The 17017-nt window shown below is 42.8% G+C and overlaps 1 protein-coding gene across 1 annotated transcript in view; it reads right to left on the bottom strand.

Annotated features, from left to right (window-relative positions):
• The window catches only part of ralbp1 (ralA binding protein 1), a 29957-nt gene that overhangs the window by 5130 nt on the left and 7810 nt on the right, over positions 1-17017 (bottom strand). The window contains exons 7-11 of the mRNA XM_036986652.2: positions 15833-15988; positions 15358-15519; positions 7291-7422; positions 2834-2944; positions 1904-2025 (exon numbers count right to left, since the gene is read on the bottom strand). Of these exons, the coding sequence (XP_036842547.1) occupies positions 1904-2025; positions 2834-2944; positions 7291-7422; positions 15358-15519; positions 15833-15988 (683 nt within the window). The remainder of the gene's footprint in view (positions 1-1903; positions 2026-2833; positions 2945-7290; positions 7423-15357; positions 15520-15832; positions 15989-17017) is intronic.

The following is a 17017-nucleotide window of genomic DNA, read 5'->3' on the forward strand; positions in this document are numbered from 1 at the left end:
TACTAGTCCAACACTCTAACCGCTAGGCTACCTGCTGGTTACTGACCCAACACTCTAACCACTAGGCTACCTGCTGGTTACTGGCCCAACACTCTAACCGCTAGGCTACCTGCTGGTTACTGACCCAACACTCTAACCACTAGGCTGCCTGCTGGTTACTGACCCAATACTCTAACCACTAGGCTACCTGCTGGTTACTGGCCCAACACTCTAACCACTAGGCTACCTGCTGGTTACTAGTCCAACACTCTAACCGCTAGGCTACCTGCTGGTTACTGACCCAACACTCTAACCACTAGGCTACCTGCTGGTTACTAGTCCAATACTAACCGCTAGGCTACCTGCTGGTTACTGGCCCAACACTCAAACCACTAGGCTACCTGCTGGTTACTGACCCAACACTCTAACCACTAGGCTACCTGCTGGTTACTGACCCAACACTCTAACCGCTAGGCTACCTGCTGGTTACTGACCCAACACTCTAACCACTAGGCTACCTGCTGGTTACTGACCCAACACTCTAACCGCTAGGCTACCTGCTGGTTACTGACCCAACACTCTAACCACTAGGCTACCTGCTGGTTACTGACCCAACACTCTAACCACTAGGCTACCTGCTGGTTACTAGTCCAATACTAACCACTAGGCTACCTGCTGGTTACTGACCCAACACTCTAACCACTAGGCTACCTGCTGGTTACTAGTCCAACACTCTAACCACTAGGCTACCTGCTGGTTACTAGTCCAATACTAACCGCTAGGCTACGTGCTGGTTACTGACCCAACACTCTAACCACTAGGCTACCTGCTGGTTACTAGTCCAATACTAACCACTAGGCTATCTGCTGGTTACTGACCCAACACTCTAACCACTAGGCTACCTGCTGGTTACTGACCCAACACTCTAACCACTAGGCTACCTGCTGGTTACTAGTCCAATACTAACCACTAGGCTATCTGCTGGTTACTGACCCAACACTCTAACCACTAGGCTACCTGCTGGTTACTAGTCCAACACTCTAACCACTAGGCTACCTGCTGGTTACTGACCCAACACTCTAACCACTAGACTACCTGCTGGTTACTAGTCCAACGCTCTAACCACTAGGCTACCTGCTGGTTACTGACCCAACACTCTAACCACTAGGCTACCTGCTGGTTACTGACCCAACACTCTAACCACTAGGCTACCTGCTGGTTACTGACCCAACACTCTAACCACTAGGCTACCTGCTGGTTACTAGTCCAACACTCTAACCACTAGACTACCTGCTGGTTACTGGCCCAACGCTCTAACCACTAGGCTACCTGCTGGTTACTGACCCAACACTCTAACCACTAGGCTACCTGCTGGTTACTGACCCAACGCTCTAACCACTAGGCTACCTGCTGGTTACTGACCCAACACTCTAAACACTAGGCTACCTGCTGGTTACTAGTCAGAGCTGTGACCTCTAGCCGATCACGTCAGTCAGAGCTGTGACCTCTAGCCGGTCACGTCAGTCAGAGCTGTGACCTCTAGCCGATCACGTCAGTCAGAGCTGTGACCTCTAGCCGGTCACGTCAGTCAGAGCTGTGACCTCTAGCCGGTCACGTTCAGTCAGAGCTGTGACCTCTAGCCGGTCACGTTCAGTCAGAGCCGTGACCTCTAGCCGGTCACGTCAGTCAGAGCCGTGACCTCTAGCCGGTCACGTCAGTCAGAGCCGTGACCTCTAGCCGGTCACGTCAGTCAGAGCTGTGACCTCTAGCCGGTCACGTCAGTCAGAGCAGTGACCTCTAGCCGGTCACGTTCAGTCAGAGCTGTGACCTCTAGCCGGTCACGTCAGTCAGAGCTGTGACCTCTAGCCGGTCACGTCAGTCAGAGCTGTGACCTCTAGCCGGTCACGTCAGTCAGAGTTCTGACCTCTGTATGTCAGCGATCTCGGCCCTCAGTCTCTCAATCTCCTCCTTCTCTGTAGCGATCTGTCTCCTCAACACCTGCTCCAGAGATATCAGCTCCTCCTGCTCTGTCAGGATCTCATTCTCCTGTAGGGAGGGAGGGAGGGGAGGGGGAGGCAGGGAGGGGAGAGAGAGGGAGAGACAGACGGGAGAGTGAGGAGAGAGGGAGAGAGAGAGACAGGGGAGGCAGGGAGGGGAGAGGGAGGCAGGGAGGGGAGAGAGAGGGAGAGACAGAGGGGAGAGTGAGGAGAGAGGGAGAGAGAGGGAGAGAGAGAGACAGGGGAGGCAGGGAGGGGAGAGGGAGGCAGGGAGGGGAGAGAGAGGGGGGAGAGTGAGGAAAGAGGGAGAGAGAGGGAGAGAGAGGGAGAGAGACAGGGAGGGGAGAGGGAGGCAGGGAGGGGAGAGAGAGGGAGAGACAGAGGGGAGAGTGAGGAGAGAGGGAGAGAGAGAGAGAGAGAGAGAGAGACAAGGGAGGCAGGGAGGGGAGAGGGAGGCAGGGAGGGGAGAGAGAGGGAGAGACAGAGGGGAGAGTGAGGAGAGAGGGAGAGAGAGGGGAGGGAGAGAGAGGGGTGGGAGAGAGAGGGGAGGGAGAGAGAGGGGTGGGAGAGAGAGGGGTGTGAGAGAGAGGGGAGGGAGAGAGAGGGGTGGGAGAGAGAGGGGAGGGAGAGAGAGAGAGAGGGGAGGCAGGGAGGGGATAAAAAAAGCACTGTTCAGCATAAATCAGCAGATAATTTCCACTCCATAATGTCCATGTTCGTGTGTTACCTGTGTGTGTTACCTGTGTGTGTTACCGTGTGTGCTACCTGTGTGTGTTACCTGTGTGTGTTACCGTGTGTGCGTGTGTGTTACCTGTGTGTGTTACCTGTGTGTGTTACCGTGTGTGCGTGTGTGTTACCTGTGCCAGCAGTATGTTGACCACCTCTTCTTCATTCTCAGTCATCTCTTCTTTAGAAACGTCTTCTTTAGAGAGACTGGCTATCTCCTGGGCTATCTTAGTCTCACACTCCTGGACACACACACACACACACACACACACGTTAGAGAGACCAGATCTCTAACACTCCTGGGAGGTACCCACTAGGGCTGGCACAATTACTGCATAACCGTGTAACCGACGGGTGTGGAAGAAATAACCGTCATTTTGGAAACTAATAAAGAAACTGAAGACGGGAAGGCAGGTTGAGTTTCTGCTGTAGCACAGACTCTTAACAGTGATGAAACTTTGTTGCTTCTTGCTGATACAAGCAGTCTTTGGTTGCCTAGACAACGGCATTCACCATGCAGCAGCAGCACACAGAAATGTAATGAATAGAACAGGCTTGGAACCTGTAACCCTGGTCATATGACTGGTAAATAGAATGAATAGAACCTCTAACCCTGGTAAATAGAATGAATAGAACCTCTAACCCTGGTAAATAGAATGAATAGAACCTCTAACCCTGGTAATATGACTGGTAAATAGAATGAATAGAACCTGTAACCCTGGTAATATGACTGGTAAATAGAATGAATAGAACCTGTAACCCTGGTAATATGACTGGTAAATAGAATGAATAGAACCTGTAACCCTGGTAAACAGAATGAATAGAACCTCTAACCCTGGTAATATGACTGGTAAATAGAATGAATAGAACCTGTAACCCTGGTAATATGACTGGTAAATAGAATGAATAGAACCTCTAACCCTGGTAAATAGAATGAATAGAACCTCTAACCCTGGTAAATAGAATGAATAGAACCTGTAACCCTGGTAAATAGAATGAATAGAACCTCTAACCCTGGTAAATAGAATGAATAGAACCTGTAACCCTGGTAAATAGAATGAATAGAACCTCTAACCCTGGTAAATAGAATGAATAGAACATCTAACCCTGGTAATATGACTGGTAAATAGAATGAATAGAACCTCTAACCCTGGTAAATAGAATGAATAGAACCTGTAACCCTGGTAAATAGAATGAATAGAACCTGTAACCCTGGTAAATAGAATGAATAGAACCTGTAACCCTGGTAAATAGAATGAATAGAACCTCTAACCCTGGTAAATAGAATGAATAGAACCTGTAACCCTGGTAAATAGAATGAATAGAACCTCTAACCCTGGTAAATAGAATGAATAGAACCTCTAACCCTGGTAAATAGAATGAATAGAACATCTAACCCTGGTAATATGACTGGTAAATAGAATGAATAGAACCTCTAACCCTGGTAAATAGAATGAATAGAACCTGTAACCCTGGTAAATAGAATGAATAGAACCTGTAACCCTGGTAAATAGAATGAATAGAACCTGTAACCCTGGTAAATAGAATGAATAGAACCTCTAACCCTGGTAAATATAATGAATAGAACCTCTAACCCTGGTAAATAGAATGAATAGAACCTCTAACCCTGGTAAATAGAATGAATAGAACCTCTAACCCTGGTAAATAGAATGAATAGAACCTCTAACCCTGGTAAATAGAATGAATAGAACCTCTAACCCTGGTAAATAGAATGAATAGAACCTCTAACCCTGGTAAATAGAATGAATAGAACCTCTAACCCTGGTAAATAGAATGAATAGAACCTCTAACCCTGGTAAATAGAATGAATAGAACCTCTAACCCTGGTAAATAGAATGAATAGAACCTCTAACCCTGGTAAATAGAATGAATAGAACCTCTAACCCTGGTAAATAGAATGAATAGAACCTCTAACCCTGGTAAATAGAATGAATAGAACCTGTAACCCTGGTAAATAGAATGAATAGAACCTCTAACACTGGTAAATAGAATGAATAGAACCTCTAACCCTGGTAATATGACTGGTAAATAGAATGAATAGAACCTCTAACCCTGGTAAATAGAATGAATAGAACCTGTAACCCTGGTAAATAGAATGAATAGAACCTCTAACACTGGTAAATAGAATGAATAGAACCTCTAACCCTGGTAATATGACTGGTAAATAGAATGAATAGAACCTCTAACCCTGGTAATATGACTGGTAAATAGAATGAATAGAACCTCTAACCCTGGTAAATAGAATGAATAGAACCTCTAACCCTGGTAAATAGAATGAATAGAACCTCTAACCCTGGTAAATATAATGAATAGAACCTCTAACCCTGGTAAACAGAATGAATAGAACCTCTAACCCTGGTAAATAGAATGAATAGAACCTCTAACCCTGGTAAATAGAATGAATAGAACCTCTAACCCTGGTAAATAGAATGAATAGAACCTCTAACCCTGGTAAATAGAATGAATAGAACCTCTAACCCTGGTAAATAGAATGAATAGAACCTCTAACCCTGGTAAACAGAATGAATAGAACCTCTAACCCTGGTAAATAGAATGAATAGAACCTCTAACCCTGGTCATATGACTGGTAAATAGAATGAATAGAACCTCTAACCCTGGTAAATAGAATGAATAGAACCTCTAACCCTGGTAAATAGAATGAATAGAACCTCTAACCCTGGTAAACAGAATGAATAGAACCTGTAACCCTGGTAATATGACTGGTAAATAGAATGAATAGAACCTGTAACCCTGGTAATATGACTGGTAAATAGAATGAATAGAACCTCTAACCCTGGTAAATAGAATGAATAGAACCTCTAACCCTGGTAAATAGAATGAATAGAACCTCTAACCCTGGTAATATGACTGGTAAATAGAATGAATAGAACCTGTAACCCTGGTAATATGACTGGTAAATAGAATGAATAGAACCTGTAACCCTGGTAATATGACTGGTAAATATAATGAATAGAACCTCTAACCCTGGTAAATAGAATGAATAGAACCTCTAACCCTGGTAAATAGAATGAATAGAACCTCTAACCCTGGTAAATAGAATGAATAGAACCTCTAACCCTGGTAAATAGAATGAATAGAACCTCTAACCCTGGTAAATAGAATGAATAGAACCTCTAACCCTGGTAAATAGAATGAATAGAACCTCTAACCCTGGTCATATGGCTGGATATATGTAGGAAAATAAAAGTCATGTGAATTATTGTCAACCTAAAATGTTGTCAATTAATTATAGAGTTTATAAAAGTTTTGCACCAGTGTTCTGTATAAATATCCTCTAAAATGCATGTAAACAGACTATAAATGACAAATAATCCAACAGCAGTACTTGCTACATTTCCAATTTGTCTAAGTCCTACCATCAACTGACGTCAGCCAGAGTCTGCCTGTGGATTGACTGCTTTGTTTGAATGGAATTCAATCGTTCCTCTAAAACTGTCTGGCAGGCTAACCAACTTAATGCAAATCAATTATTCAAATTCACTATTTTACACAATATCTTATCACAGCACACTAAAAATCAGCTGACCTTTAAATCAAAATCAAATGTTATTTGTCACATGCTTTGTAGACAAGTGTAGAGTAACAGTGAAATGCTGACTGACTGGTCCTTTTCCAACAATGCAGAGTTCAAGAATAAAATACGAATAAATAATGACAGTGAATAACAGAGTAAAAAATAGCATGGCTATACACACAGGATATTTCTGTCTTTATTTTCTCTTTCTAACTATCATAATTGGTTTTTAAAACAGTCGTATTGTTCTCTAGTCGTAGTGTTCTGAGTTTAATTTTGTGTTGTTGTCGTTGTAGTGTTCGGTATTTTATCAAGTTCTATTTTTGGTGGGGACCCCAGGAAGAGTACCTGCTGCTTCTTCAACAGCTAAACATAAATAACGTGTTTTGAGCCATATATACATCTACAGAGCATTCAGAAAGTATTCAGACCCCTTGACTTTTTCCACATTTTGTTTACGTTGTGCCTCAACGCAATCCTGTCTCGGAGCTCTACGGACAGTTCCTTCGACCTCATGGCTTGGTTTTTGCTCTGACGTCATATAGACAGGTGTGTCTCTTTCCAAATCTTGTCCAATCAATTGAATTTACCACAGGTGGACTCCAATCAAGTTGTAAAAACGTCTCAAGAATTATAATTTTTTCAATTAAAAAAAAAAAAACCTGGTTTCGCTTTGTCATTATGGGATATTGTGATGTCATTATGGGCTACTCTGATGTCATCATGGGGGATTGTGATGTCATCATGGGATATTGTGATGTCATCATGGGGTATTGTGATGTCATTATGGGATATTGTGATGTCATTATGGGATATTGTGATGTCATCATGGGGTATTGTGATGTCATTATGGGATATTGTGATGTCATCATGGGGTATTGTGATGTCATCATGGGGTATTGTGTGTAGATTGATGAGGAACATGTTTTATATAATACATTTTAGGATAAGGCTGTAACGTAACAAATTGTGGAAAAAGGAAGAAATCTGAATCCATTTTCAGAATGCTCTGTATGTTGTGTGTGTCCTTGCCTGTCGCTTCGCCTCCCGTAGTTTGCGTTTTAAAGCGGTGAGGATTCGTTGGACCTCCCAGAGCCTCTCTTCTTTAGACAGATCCTTCACCCCAGCCTGGAGGTCTCTGTGAAGGCAGTTCAGCAGGAACTCCTAGGGGGGGGGGGAGACATTATCATACAGAATTATAGTAACCTTTAATATTAACTACACAATATGTTACACTGAACAAAAATATAAAAACACAACATGCAACAATTTCAAAGAGTTACAGGAAATCAAGTCAATTTAAATTAATAAATAAGGCCATAATTTATGGATTTCACATGACCTCTCAGGGGTGGAGTCATGGGTGGGCCCATCCACTGGGGAGCCAGGCCCAGCCAATCAGAATTATTATTTTTTCTCCCACAAAAGGGCTTTATTACAGACAGAAATACTCATCAGACGATCCCACCGGTGGATTCCGGTAGTCAGCAAGCCACATGCACTCTCCCTCAAAACTTGAGACATCTGTGGCATTTGTATTTATTATGGATCCCCACTAGTTCCTGTCAAGACAGCAGCTACTCTTCCTGGGGTTTATTATGGATCCCCACTAGTTCCTGTCAAGACAGCAGCTACTCTTCCTGGGGTTTATTATGGATCCCCATTAGTTCCTGTCAAGGCAGCAGCTACTCTTCCTGGGGTTTATTATGGATCCCCATTAGTTCCTGCCAAGACAGCAGTTACTCTTCCTGGGGTTTATTATGGATCCCCGTTAGTTCCTGCCAAGGCAGCAGCTACTCTTCCTGGGGTTTATTATGGATCCCCATTAGTTCCTGCCAAGACAGCAGTTACTCTTCCTGGGGTTTATTATGGATCCCCATTAGTTCCTGCCAAGGCAGCAGCTACTCTTCCTGGGGTTTATTATGGATCCCCATTAGTTCCTGCCAAGACAGCAGCTACTCTTCCTGGGGTTTATTATGGATCTCCATTAGTTCCTGCCAAGGCAGCAGCTACTCTTCCTGGGGTTTATTATGGATCCCCATTAGTTCCTGCCAAGGCAGCAGCTACTCTTCCTGGGGTTTATTATGGATCCCCATTAGTTCCTGCCAAGACAGCAGCTCCTCTTCCTGGAGTTTATTATGGGTCCCCATTAGTTCTGCCAAGGCAGCAGCTATTCTTCCTGGGGTTTATTATGGATCCCCATTAGTTCCTGCCAAGGCAGCAGCTACTCTTCCTTGAGTTTATTATGGCTCCCCATTAGTTCCTGCCAAGGCAGCAGCTACTCTTCCTGGGGTTCCGCATAATTAAGGCAGTTTATAAAAATTTTAAAACATTACAATACATTCACAGATTTCACAACACACTGTGTGCCCTCAGGCCCCTACACCTCCACATATCTACAGTACTAAATCAATGTGTATGTTATCGTGTGCCAACAAAGGGTATATAACAAAGTATTGAGAAACTTTTGTTATTGACCAAATACTTATTTTCCACCATAATTTGCAAATAAATTCATAAAAAATCCTAACATGTGATTTTCTGGATTTTTTTTCTTCTAATTGTGTCTGTCATAGTTGAAGTGTACCTATGATGAAAATTACAGGCCTCTCACATCTTTTTAAGTGGGAGAACTTGCACAATTGGTGGCTGACTAAATACTTTTTTTTGCCCCACTGTATCTGTAATCTAGCATGGGTAGAATGGTCAATCAAGGTTAATAATGGCAGCATGGGTGAAAGAGGAGCGATTACGATAGAGGAAACCAAGTCTAGATTTAACCTTACCCTGCGGCTTTGATATATGCTGAGAGAAGGACAGTGTACCGTCTAGCCATACTCCCAAGTACTTGTATGAGGTGGTCAGTAGTTATAGCCAGTAGTTGTGGTCAGTAGTTATAGCCAGTAGTAGTGGGTCAGTAGTTATAGCCAGTAGTTGTGGTCAGTAGTTATAGCCAGTAGTAGTGGTCAGTAGTTATAGCCAGTAGTAGTGGTCAGTAGTTATAGCCAGTAGTAGTGGTCAGTAGTTATAGCCAGTAGTAGTGGGTCAGTAGTTATAGCCAGTAGTTGTGGTCAGTAGTTATAGCCAGTAGTAGTGGTCAGTAGTTATAGCCAGTAGTTGTGGTCAGTAGTTATAGCCAGTAGTTGTGGTCAGTAGTTATAGCCAGTAGTTGTGGTCAGTAGTTATAGCCAGTAGTAGTGGTCAGTAGTTATAGCCAGTAGTTGTGGTCAGTAGTTTTGCCAGTAGTAGTGGGTCAGTAGTTATAGCCAGTAGTTGTGGTCAGTAGTTATAGCCAGTAGTAGTGGTCAGTAGTTATAGCCAGTAGTTGTGGTCAGTAGTTATAGCCAGTAGTAGTGGGTCAGTAGTTATAGCCAGTAGTTGTGGTCAGTAGTTATAGCCAGTAGTAGTGGTCAGTAGTTATAGCCAGTACTAGTGGTCAGTAGTTATAGCCAGTAGTAGTGGTCAGTAGTTATAGCCAGTAATAGTGGTCAGTAGTTATAGCCAGTAATAGTGGTCAGTAGTTATAGCCAGTAGTTGTGGTCAGTAGTTATAGCCAGTAGTAGTGGTCAGTAGTTGTGGTCAGTAGTTATAGCCAGTAGTAGTGGTCAGTAGTTATAGCCAGTAGTAGTGGTCAGTAGTTATAGCCAGTAGTTGTGGTCAGTAGTTATAGCCAGTAGTAGTGGGTCAGTAGTTATAGCCAGTAGTTGTGGTCAGTAGTTATAGCCAGTAGTTGTGGTCAGTAGTTATAGCCAGTAGTAGTGGGTCAGTAGTTATAGCCAGTAGTTGTGGTCAGTAGTTATAGCCAGTAGTAGTGGTCAGTAGTTATAGCCAGTAGTAGTGGTCAGTAGTTATAGCCAGTAGTAGTGGGTCAGTAGTTATAGCCAGTAGGAGTGGTCAGTAGTTATAGCCAGTAGTTGTGGTCTGTAGTTATAGCCAGTAGTTGTGGTCAGTAGTTATAGCCAGTAGTAGTGGTCAGTAGTTATAGCCAGTAGGAGTGGCCAGTAGTTATAGCCAGTAGTTGTGGTCAGTAGTTATAGCCAGTAGTAGTGGTCAGTAGTTATAGCCAGTAGTTGTGGTCAGTAGTTATAGCCAGTAGTAGTGGTCAGTAGTTATAGCCAGTAGTAGTGGTCAGTAGTTATAGCCAGTAGTAGTGGGTCAGTAGTTATAGCCAGTAGGAGTGGTCAGTAGTTATAGCCAGTAGTTGTGGTCAGTAGTTATAGCCAGTAGTTGTGGTCAGTAGTTATAGCCAGTAGTAGTGGTCAGTAGTTATAGCCAGTAGGAGTGGCCAGTAGTTATAGCCAGTAGTTGTGGTCAGTAGTTATAGCCAGTAGTAGTGGTCAGTAGTTATAGCCAGTAGTTGTGGTCAGTAGTTATAGCCAGTAGTAGTGGTCAGTAGTTATAGCCAGTAGTTGTGGTCAGTAGTTATAGCCAGTAGTTGTGGTCAGTAGTTATAGCCAGTAGTAGTGGTCAGTAGTTATAGCCAGTAGGAGTGGCCAGTAGTTATAGCCAGTAGTTGTGGTCAGTAGTTATAGCCAGTAGTTGTGGTCAGTAGTTATAGCCAGTAGTAGTGGTCAGTAGTTATAGCCAGTAGGAGTGGCCAGTAGTTATAGCCAGTAGTAGTGGTCAGTAGTTATAGCCAGTAGTAGTGGTCAGTAGTTATAGCCAGTAGGAGTGGCCAGTAGTTATAGCCAGTAGTAGTGGTCAGTAGTTATAGCCAGTAGTAGTGGTCAGTAGGTATAGCCAGTAGTAGTGGTCAGTAGTTATAGCCAGTAGTTGTGGTCAGTAGTTATAGCCAGTAGTAGTGGTCAGTAGTTATAGCCAGTAGGAGTGGCCAGTAGTTTTAGCCAGTAGTAGTGGTCAGTAGTTATAGCCAGTAGTAGTGGTCAGTAGTTATAGCCAGTAGGAGTGGCCAGTAGTTATAGCCAGTAGTTGTGGTCAGTAGTTATAGCCAGTAGTAGTGGTCAGTAGTTATAGCCAGTAGTTGTGGTCAGTAGTTATAGCCAGTAGTAGTGGTCAGTAGTTATAGCCAGTAGTTGTGGTCAGTAGTTATAGCCAGTAGTTGTGGTCAGTAGTTATAGCCAGTAGTAGTGGTCAGTAGTTATAGCCAGTAGGAGTGGCCAGTAGTTATAGCCAGTAGTAGTGGTCAGTAGTTATAGCCAGTAGTAGTGGTCAGTAGTTTAAACACAGAGCTAACTAGCTACTTTTTCTCGAGTGATATTGTTCATCTTCTAAATGGATTATTTTATCAGTGGAAAAACATCAGGTATTGAATTTAAAAACCTTATTTTCACAACATTTGTGTAAATTAAAATGAGTTCCTTGTTCATATAAAACTGGTTGCTAGGCACTTCAGTTTAGTATTGAAACGCCATGTCAACTCATGGGAACCTTTGTAGTTGTAAAAAGTTGAATATTGTAAAACGTATAATAGTTATCAGAATGATTTTTACAGTGTTTGTGATTTGGAGTTTATCTTAAAAAGGTGTACGAACAGCAGTGTCCCAAACAATTTGTTTCGCTCAAAAGATGTCGGAATAATAAATAATTATAATGAATAATAATTAATTATAATAATAATGAATAATAAATAATTCTAATGAATAATAATAATAATTCTAATGAATAATAATGAATTATAATAATAATGAATCATTCTAATGAATAATAATGAATTATAATAATGAATAATTCTAATGAATAATAATGAATTATAATAATAATAATGAATACTTCTAATGAATAATAATGAATTATAATAATAATAATGAATAATTCTAATGAATAATAATGAATTATAATAATAATGAATACTTCTAATGAATAATAATGAATTATAATAATAATGAATAATTCTAATGAATAATAATGAACTATAATAATAATTAATAATTCTAATGAATAATAATGAATTATAATAATGAATAATACATAATTCTAATGAATAATAATGAATTATAATAATAATGAATAATTCTAATGAATAATAATGAATTATAATAATAATGAATAATTCTAATGAATAATAATGAATTATAATAATGAATAATAAATCATAATGAATAATAATACTACTACTAATAATGAATAATAATATTGAATAATGATAATAATGAATAATTATAATGAATAATAAATCATAATGAATAATAATGAATAATGATAATAATGAATAATTATAATGAATAATAAATCATAATGAATAATAAATGATAATAATAAATAATAATAAATAATAAATAATAATAATAGTGAGAGGAATAACAGTTGTGTGTTGCTCCACAATCACACTAGCAATAACGAGGCTATATACAAAGAGTACCTGTACAGGGTCAATGTGCAGGGGTACGAGGTCGTTGAGGTAATATGTACATGTTGGTAGGGGTATTGGTGACTAGGTAATCAGGACAGATAATAGCAGCAGCGTGTGTTGGGGAGTGTCAGTATGTATTTGGGTCGACTCCAGTGAGTGGACATAGAGTCGACGTGAGAGCCCGTGGTAATAAAAAGGACCAATGCAGTTGTCTGGGTAGCCATTTTGATTAACTGTTTCAGCAGTCTTATGGCTTGGGGCTAGAAGCTGTTCAGGTTCCTTTTGGTCCCAGACTCGGTGCTCTGGTACCGCTTACCGTACGGTAGTAGAGTGAACAGTCTATGGCTTGGGACTAGAAGCTGTTCAGGTTCCTTTTGGTCTCAGACTTGGTGCTCTGGTACCGCTTACCGTACGGTAGTAGAGTGAACAGTCTATGGCTTGGGGCTAGAAGCTGTTCAGGTTCCTTTTGGTCCCAGACTCGGTGCTCTGGTACCGCTTACCGTACGGTAGTAGAGTGAACAGTCTATGGCTTGGGACTAGAAGCTGTTCAGGTTCCTTTTGGTCTCAGACTTGGTGCTCTGGTACCGCTTGCCGTACGGTAGTAGAGTGAACAGTCTATGGCTTGGGGCTAGAAGCTGTTCAGGTTCCTTTTGGTCTCAGACTTGGTGCTCTGGTACCGCTTGCCGTACGGTAGTAGAGTGAACAGTCTATGGCTTGGGGCTAGAAGCTGTTCAGGTTCCTTTTGGTCTCAGACTTGGTGCTCTGGTACCGCTTGCCGTACGATAGCAGTGTGAACAGTCTATGGCTTGGGTGGATGTGGTCTTTTGACAATTTTTCCGGGCCTTTCTGTGACACCGCCTGGTATAGAGACACGGGCAGCTGTGAGGAGAAGGGTGTACCTTTTTGGGGGTTAGACCCACAGAAAGAGAAATGTATTTGAACAAAAAGTTTAGTTTTAAAAAAAAGTATGGATTTCAGTAAACAAAGACCGGCACGAAGCTTCAGAAGACCAACGCAGGTACAAGCTACAGAAGACCAACGTAGGTACAAGCTACAGAAGACCAACGCAGGTACAAGCTACAGAAGACCAACGCAGGTACAAGCTACAGAAGACCAACGCAGGTACAAGCTACAGAAGGCCAACGCAGGTACAAGCTACAGAAGGCCAACGCAGGTACAAGCTACAGAAGGCCAACGCAGGTACAAGCTACAGAAGACCAACGTAGGTACAAGCTACAGAAGACCAACGCAGGTACAAGCTACAGAAGACCAACGCAGGTACAAGCTACAGAAGACCAACGCAGGTACAAGCTACAGAAGACCAACGCAAGTACAAGCTACAGAAGGCCAACGCAGGTACAAGCTACAGAAGGCCAACGCAGGTACAAGCTACAGAAGGCCAACGCAGGTACAAGCTACAGAAGACCAACGTAGGTACAAGCTACAGAAGACCAACGCAGGTACAAGCTACAGAAGACCAACGCAGGTACGAGCTACAGAAGACCAACGCAGGTACAAGCTACAGAAGACCAACGCAGGTACAAGCTACAGAAGGCCAACGCAGGTACAAGCTACAGAAGGCCAACGCAGGTACAAGCTACAGAAGGCCAACGCAGGTACAAGCTACAGAAGACCAGCGCAGGTACAAGCTACAGAAGGCCAACGCAGGTACAAGCTACAGAAGGCCAACGCAGGTACAAGCTACAGAATGCCAACGCAGGTACAAGCTACAGAAGGCCAACGCAGGTACAAGCTACAGAAGGCCAACGCAGGTACAAGCTACAGAAGACCAACGCAGGTACAAGCTACAGAAGGCCAACGCAGGTACAAGCTACAGAAGGCCAACGCAGGTACAAGCTACAGAAGGCCAACGCAGGTACAAGCTACAGAAGGCCAACGCAGGTACAAGCTACAGAAGACCAACGTAGGTACAAGCTACAGAAGACCAACGCAGGTACAAGCTACAGAAGACCAACGCAGGTACGAGCTACAGAAGACCAACGCAGGTACAAGCTACAGAAGACCAACGCAGGTACAAGCTACAGAAGGCCAACGCAGGTACAAGCTACAGAAGGCCAACGCAGGTACAAGCTACAGAAGGCCAACGCAGGTACAAGCTACAGAAGGCCAACGCAGGTACAAGCTACAGAAGGCCAACGCAGGTACAAGCTACAGAAGGCCAACGCAGGTACAAGCTACAGAAGACCAACGCAGGTACAAGCTACAGAAGGCCAACGCAGGTACAAGCTACAGAAGGCCAACGCAGGTACAAGCTACAGAAGACCAACGCAGGTACGAGCTACAGAAGACCAACGCAGGTACAAGCTACAGAAGGCCAACGCAGGTACAAGCTACAGAAGACCAACGCAGGTACAAGCTACAGAAGACCAGCGCAGGTACAAGCTACGGGTTTAACAATTCACAGCCTGGATGGAGTCAGAGGTTCAGTCCTCCCACGGTCGTCTCCGCTCAACGCCATTGATGTGCTGTACGTCGTGGCGAGGAGGGGGAACGACTAGGCTACCTTTTAATACAGAGATGAACAGGAAGTCACAGGAAGTCCTATTGAGACACTGGAGATCGTACAGACCCAGACAATGATTAGTGTCCACAAATCCTGATACTGTGTGTTCCCACTGAGATTTTTATTAAGATGGCCAAAATAACAAAACCACAGCAATAGCTTTTTACTGGAGCAGCATCAGTGTCCTAGATACCATCTACCGCCCCTTAAAAACTGCCTCAGTGACTAAAGTTGTACTGCAAATATCTGTTGAAACCATCCCAACCTGTCGTCGTATCTCCTCCTTGATGCTGTCCTGTGTCTCTGGCAGGGCCGGCATGGTGGCAGCATTGGACCAGCGGAGCGGACGGGATACGGGCCTCAGAAACACGTCCCCAAACAGCTCTCTCACGTGGGTGAAGAACATGTACAGGACCCTGTTACCAATCTGGAGGAAAGAGGACAGGGAGTCAAAAAGACAGACAGAAGACTAGAGGAGGATATAGGTCACTTGCATATTAATTGCACTGGCGCAGTATTAACCGTCTGAGCTAAAGTCAAGTAGTTTGTAAGGGTGATAATGAAGTCTGCTAGTTCAGTGTAAGTGGAGCAACCAACATCATACCCTGTTGGGAATGCATTAGCTCTAAAGAACTGGGCCAGGATTTCACTGAGGACCCTTCTCTCCCTCCCTCGAACAGATCTATGGGATTCCTGTATGTAATGAAAAGCGCTCTACAAATACAATTCATTCTTATTACCTGTACAGTGGGGTTGAGTACGATGGATATATTCTGGATATTCATCTTGGTGTCGGTCTCTCTTGTGATAACATGGTCCATGTGAGTGACCAGCCAGGACAGGAGCAGACGGCTGCCGGGGGGCACCTCCGTTAACAGACGCTGGAACTCTGTCACCTGACAAATAAAACACAGTTCTAGAACTCTGTCACCTGACAAATAAAACACTGTTCTAGAACTCTGTCACCTGACAAATAAAACACAGTTCTAGAACTCTGTCACCTGACAAATAAAACACAGTTCTGCAACTGTCACCTGACAAATAAAACACTGTTCTAGAACTCTGCCACCTGACAAATAAAACACCGTTCTAGAACTCTGCCACCTGACAAATAAAACACAGTTCTAGAACTCTGCCACCTGACAAATAAAACACAGTTCTAGAACTCTGTCACATGACAAATAAAACACCGTTCTAGAACTCTGCCACCTGACAAATAAAACACCGTTCTAGAACTCTGCCACCTGACAAATAAAACACAGTTCTAGAACTCTGTCACCTGACAAATAAAACACAGTTCTGGAACTCTGTCACCTGACAAAGAATACATTGTTTTAGAACTATTTTTGAAAACACACACACAGGGGCCAAACTTGTGAACTTTTGCTTATACCATAGTTTAAAGCATTGGTCTAATGGCTAAGCTGCTAGCCTTTCTCATAGGCCAATTTGTTCAAATTAGTCACGATGCTTAGGACGGCCAGCTGATCAGATAATTATATCCGGTAACAAAATAACAAATTAACCTATCAGAGACCTTAAAATGGTACAGCCTCCATCCAATCGCATTTGTTAAAAACAGGCCACCATAAGCAGATCCAACTAGCCATCCAACTGCTTGGTTTAATTCGTTAGCCATGGTCAAAGTGGAGTATGTAACTATATTTTAATATGACACTGTCTTGACCAGGCTACAGACGTTATACAACATTTAAACGGCTTTTTCCAAATCATGTCCAATCAATTGAATTTACCACCAGGTGGACTCCAATCAAGTTGTAGAAGCATCTCAAGGATGATCAATGGAAACAGGATGCACCTGAGCTCAATTTCAAGTCTCATAGCAACGGGTCTGATCACTTATGTAAATAAGGTTTTTCTGTTTTTAATTCGTAATACATTCGCAAAAAATTCTAAAGACCTGT

This window comes from Oncorhynchus mykiss, chromosome 8 (assembly GCF_057628025.1).
Source record: "Oncorhynchus mykiss isolate SJ-2025 chromosome 8, ASM5762802v1, whole genome shotgun sequence".
Classification (NCBI taxonomy): domain Eukaryota; kingdom Metazoa; phylum Chordata; class Actinopteri; order Salmoniformes; family Salmonidae; genus Oncorhynchus; species Oncorhynchus mykiss.